Here is a 5,860-nt window from a genome sequence, read left to right on the forward strand (position 1 = left end):
AGTATCCACAAGAGGGTCATGGACCCCCTATTGATCCTCTACCTAATCACACGAGCCAAGGTATGAAAACGGGTGTGGGTTACAATCAACCAAGGTTTCGGGTGAACCCATTGTGAAGCCTAGCCCAACCCCATCATGATTGGGTGGTTAAGGCGTCTGGGAAGGGATCTCAAAACTTGATTATCGATGGCAGACAGTTGGTGTCGTAAACCATCGCCTCTGTTCAAAGATGGTCGTTCACAGTGGAGATAGATGGCTTCTTTCACTCCTCTTTCAAACCATCTGTCTTCTCTGTCCAAAATGTGAACATTGGCGTCCTTGAAAGAGTGACATTTGTCCTTTAGATGCAGATAGACAGCCGAGTCTTGTCCCGTCAAGGTGGCTCTTCTGTGTTGTGCGTTATGAAGTGGCTGTTTGGTCTCTTCAGTCTGGAGGTCTGAGCATTCCTCGCTACACTGTACAGCATGCACTACGTTGTTAATTTTGTGTTTGGGAGTTTTGCCTATATTGTGCCTGTGTGTATTCAGGTTGATCACAAAAAATGACCCTATTGACAATAACATATTGTACTTGCATGGATGTCAAAAATAGCCCAGGGAGTCAGGTCAACTCCTGCTGAAGAGAGACAGCATGGAAGAAACTCGGGGAGTGATGCAGTGAACAAGATAAAATGAAGTACTGGAAAAGTGTTAGAGCAGTACATACATTGCAAGTTATAAATTGGTCCTGACCTTGGAAAGAAGATTGTGTCTAAGAAAACAAACATTTCCCAGGCTAGGTTCATGTCGATGTGTTGTTCTTGACACTTTGCTTAATTTGCGTGTGTGCATTCTTAGTTTAGTCTGACCTGATTTAGTTTACTTTGTGTCACAAGACTTGTTGTAGAGAGGGATTCACTCTCTAAATGCCTTTTATAAAATTATTACTTATTGCATGCATATCAAAGTATACATTTAAATTTAACCTCCTCCGCTGGGTAAATATATCATTCAAAAATTAGGAATAGCATGTTAAGTAATTGATTATTGTCGTAACTGTTGTTTTAACCAAGCTGGCCCTCAAGTAGGTATTTAGCATGCTAGCTGCCGTGTGTCTGCTGGCAGCTGCTTGCTATTAGCTGCTGGTTAGATTTTGAGTCTCTCAATGACTCACTTGTTCTCTCAGTATGCAGATGAGTAGAGTTGAAAGCAATAGTGTTGTTCCTTTCTCTGTGCCTCCTCGCACTGTAATTTGTCTTGACATATTCAGGGAGGGTGACAGAGGATGTAAGGTTAGGAAAATGTCTCATTTGTTCGCTTAGGTAAACAGCTGCTATTCCCAAAGGCGAGAGCTGAGATCTGTTCAGATGAATCACCAGATATTGTGTTGCTTACATGAAAAGCACTGCAGCCTTATATGTCTGACTATTAATTTGGTTATTATATCATAGCTGTCCTCTGTGTGCTATATTGTTAATTAGATAATTGCTTGTTGCAACAATGCCTTTATTTTATTTTATTTTATTTTTAAATAGATTTTTTTAATGTCTGTATTTTAACTTGTGCTCATCTCTTCTTCCCTTCTTTAAGTCTGCTCCTGGCAGCGGATGTCTCGTCGCCTCCGTCTGAGGTTGGAGGCCAGTTGGAGTCAGGAGGTGGGTCCTAAGCAGCAGCAGTGATGCGGGCTTCAGTGGCAGGTTGCAGGATGAGTGTGGGTGCACTTGTTAATGGTCTGCTGGTCTCTGTGGTCGCAGCTCTGCTTTGGAAATATTCCAAGCTGAGTGAGCATGCTGCTCTGTTGGAGGAAGAGCTGCATATGACACAGCAGTCCCAGGAGGTCTCACAGGCCCGTATCGACTACCATGTTGCTCTGCAGGCGCTTCAGGAACACGGCACCCGCATGGTCTGCACTGGGAAGATGCACACTGACCGCATCTGCCGCTTTGACTACCTCTGTTACAGCTCTGAGGCAGAGGAGTTTGTGTTCTTCCACTCCAACTCCTCTGTCATGCTGCCTAACCTGGGGTCCAGACGTTTCCAACCTGCCCTGCTGGACTTGTCTTCAGTAGAAGATCACAATACCCAATATTTCAACTTTCTAGAGCTCCCAGCTGCTGCTTTAAAGTTTATGCCCAAGCCTGTGTTTGTACCAGATATAACACTGATCCTGAATCGGTTTAATCCTGATAACCTCATGCATGTATTCCACGACGACCTCCTCCCAGCCTACTATACCATGAAGCAGTATTCAGATTTGGATGACGAGGCTCGTCTTGTGTTCATGGAGGGCTGGAGCGAAGGCCCACACTTTGACCTTTACCGTCTTCTCAGTAGTAAGCAACCACTTCTCAAAGAACAGCTTAAGAACTTTGGAAAGCTCATGTGCTTTACTAAATCTTATGTTGGCTTGTCCAAAATGACTACCTGGTACCAATATGGCTTTGTCCAGCCACAGGGGCCCAAAGCTAACATCTTGGTCTCAGGCAATGAGATCAGGCAGTTTGCCAGAGCTCTGATGGACAAAATGAACATTACAAGGGTAGAGGAGATGGAGAAGGAGGGAGGAAGTGCTGAGGATAAGAAGGAGAAAGAGAAGAAGGATGACTACATTGTCGTTTTCAGTCGGTCAACAACAAGACTTATACTGAATGAAGCAGAGGTAATCATGGCGCTGGCCCAAGAGTTTCAGATGAGAGTGGTCACAGTGTCCTTGGAAGAGCAGTCTTTTCCCAGTATTGTACAGGTCATCAGTGGCGCTTCCATGTTGGTCAGCATGCATGGAGCTCAGCTTATCACCTCACTCTTCCTCCCTAGAGGTGCTGCTGTGGTGGAGCTGTTCCCTTTTGCTGTGAACCCTGAGCAGTATACACCATATAAAACTCTTGCCTCCCTTCCAGGCATGGACATTCACTACATCTCCTGGAGGAACACTAAGGAGGAGAATACTTTCACCCACCCAGACAGACCCTGGGAACAAGGAGGCATTGCTCACTTGGACAAAGAGGAGCAGGATCGGATCCAGGCAAGCAAGGAAGTCCCCAGGCACCTTTGCTGCCGCAACCCAGAGTGGCTCTTCCGGATCTATCAGGACACTTTAGTGGACATCCCGTCCTTTCTGGAAGTTCTCAAAGAAGGCATGAAGACCAGGCCCAGCTTAAAAAAGGCCAAGGTGGCCAGCACGGTCCATCCGGGCCGGGTCAGAGAACCTAAATGTCAAACTTCAGTACAAACCACTAATGAGGCTAAACTCACAGTCGCTTGGCAGATCCCATGGAATTTGAAATTCCTAAAAGTGAGAGAGGTGAAGTACGAGGTGTGGATCCAGGAGCAGGGAGAGAACACCTACATGCCTTATATCCTTCCCCAGCAGAACTACACGTTTTCAGAAAACATTAAGCCCTTCACCACTTACCTGGTGTGGGTTAGGTGCATCTTCAACAAGAATCTATTAGGCCCCTTTGCTGATGTTCTCACATGCAGGACCTAGTGTGAGCACAAGGCCTGCTTGTTTGTTTGTGCAGTTTCATATAATGGTGAAGTCACTGTTTCAGTCAATCGCTTTGGAGAAGGGGGACTCTGTTGGATTATGGTCTGTAAAATGGCTGTTGCATGGTGCTGTTTCCATGCTCAGCCCGGGATGAACTGCAGAAGACTTAAACATGGTCAGAAACGGCCAGTAACGAATGAAAAGTTTATCGCTTTTATTTAGAAAGAAAGTGCAAAAAACTTTGTCTCTTCTAATAAAACTAGAATTCAGATCAGCAGATTTATTTGTGAAAAATAATATATAAAATGTTTTATGTGTTAGTCAAAACACTGGTTCTTTACCTTTTACAGTATGCAATGTAGTTTCTCTGTAAGGAACAAAAGACATTTTAGAATACGATTTTTAAAAAAATGGTTTTTGACTTGTCTATTGGTGTGTGCGTGCGTGTGTGTTTTCATGGTGTCCGTTTGGGGAAAAAAATATTCAGGCCTGATATTTAAGATTATATAATTTAATTGCACAAAAATTTTGATTCTACTCGTTTTTTCCGTAGTTTAAATGTAAAGTAATAAAAATAATGTAATGCATATTTGTCAGTAAGATGTAGTCTTACTGACAAATCAACTGTTTGGCACATTTTTTACTATTACATTTATTGCTTTATGTTAAGACTATGCAATCTAAATGGAATTAAAATTGATATGCAATTAAAATACATATTACTTCTAGTACCAGGCCTAACTTTTTGTGTGGCGTCTTTTGCCTCACAGTTGTTAAATTCCATACACAGTCATTTACAGGATGTAGTCAAAACCAAAGCAACCTTTTTCACATGGTTTCAGCTACTCATCGTTCATGTCAGCCACCTCAGATCATTGAGCTCTTTTCTAATATTTGCTAAGTTTAACACTGCTTCCAAAAATGTCATGAAGGACTTACAGATAATGCAACAGTTTCATAATACAGCAGTAATCAGTGTCTTGGAAATTCAAAGTCAAGTCATTTCAGAACATATCGTAGAGTTTAATATTTTTCGATTAGTTCCTCTTATGTAATATTTATAGCTCCACACTGCCCGGTAACAAATCACTTCTCTCTGTTTTCCTGCTTAAATAAATTCCTTCATAAATAATTAATTTTTCTCTAATTGGCAGTAATTACAACTGTAATATTATCATTTTCTCGAGTGTATATCTGTTACGCCAGGCTGTAATTAGCGTTAAGCATTTTCCCTGCTGTATCCAGCAGTTTGCTGCTGGACAGTTGGATTTCACTGCCTTGTGTAAAAAGCATTTTCCGTGATCTAACAAGGTATTTTTTGCAGCTTAGTGTTTCACAGCCTTGTGTGAACCTCTGTTAATTAGGATAAAATTCCCAGTTATGTGTCTTTTAACTTACATTCCTCTAAGGTTTTCTGGCTGAAGGAAGTCTGATATTGAATTTTAGCTGGAAACAGCTTCCTGTTAAACAGTTTTAGTGTAGTCTGCAAATGAAATACTGCATGTGGGTAGCTCCAGTGCACGAATGTGCTGATAAATCTTTAAATGGAGGTGAAACTATGTCATAGTAGGAATGTAGCAAGAGATGTTTTATGGAATGGCAAAACACTGCCATCAGAATAATGACTTATATTGTTGAGATTGCGCCATTTTCCTTACTGTACACTTTATGATGTCCCCCCTGCAATGTTGTGGCTGCTGCTCCTTTTTGCTTTTATTTTCATGCCTTTTCTGTTTTCCTCCACTTGTCATATGCAGCTGTTTATCACTGCATGTTCAAGAGATTATTTTAAGCAACTGTTTCAGGATGTGATTGATTAGATATGTATGTGTTAGTGTTGTTGATTAGATTTCTGTGTATCTCTCTGTATGTGCCGAGTAAAAAACGAGTCTCTGTTTTCTGTTAGCAAATAGTTTTTTTTTCAGTGAGTGTGATTGAATAAAGAAGCTTATTTCTTACCTTTCTTGTCTGTGATATCTGTTATAGCTCCATGATTTATCAGTCAGGTGATATTATAAGCTGACACAGAACTAGATGTGCTGGTGTATGGTATAATTGTTTTTTCGTTAATGAACATGTATATTTAGTTTTACAGGACATACTGAGTTCATACCTAGTGTCATCATCGTGTTTGCCAATCAGAGATGCTCGTTCCCCTTTGTGTTTTAAAGCTGCATTCACACTGGAGGTGTCTGTCCCACTGACTTTGTGCTGGGAGCAGTTATTTTGTCCATAAGTCACTGAATGTCATTCATGGTCCCTGGTTACCATGTCACTGCAAACTGCTTCCATTGTGGACACAACTTTACTCTTAATGTCCTCTGCCTCACACGTATTAGAGCAGCATCACAGATGAACACAGCTGATGATAGTAGAGAGTCGAGTGGTGTCTTCA

At 41.7% G+C, this 5,860-nt stretch overlaps 1 protein-coding gene across 1 annotated transcript in view; it reads left to right on the forward strand.

Moving 5' to 3' along the window:
• Window positions 1-5,384, forward strand: part of pomgnt2 (protein O-linked mannose N-acetylglucosaminyltransferase 2 (beta 1,4-)) — a 31,958-nt gene extending 26,574 nt beyond the window's left edge. Inside the window, exon 2 of the mRNA XM_006796003.3 lies at window positions 1,569-5,384. Coding sequence (XP_006796066.1) covers window positions 1,657-3,465 — 1,809 coding nt within the window. The 5' untranslated portion in view covers window positions 1,569-1,656 and the 3' untranslated portion in view covers window positions 3,466-5,384. The remainder of the gene's footprint in view (window positions 1-1,568) is intronic.
• The last annotated feature ends 476 nt before the right edge of the window (window positions 5,385-5,860 follow it).

Source organism: Neolamprologus brichardi, chromosome 11, assembly GCF_056152115.1.
Source record: "Neolamprologus brichardi isolate AB-2024 chromosome 11, ASM5615211v1, whole genome shotgun sequence".
Lineage (NCBI taxonomy): Eukaryota > Metazoa > Chordata > Actinopteri > Cichliformes > Cichlidae > Neolamprologus > Neolamprologus brichardi.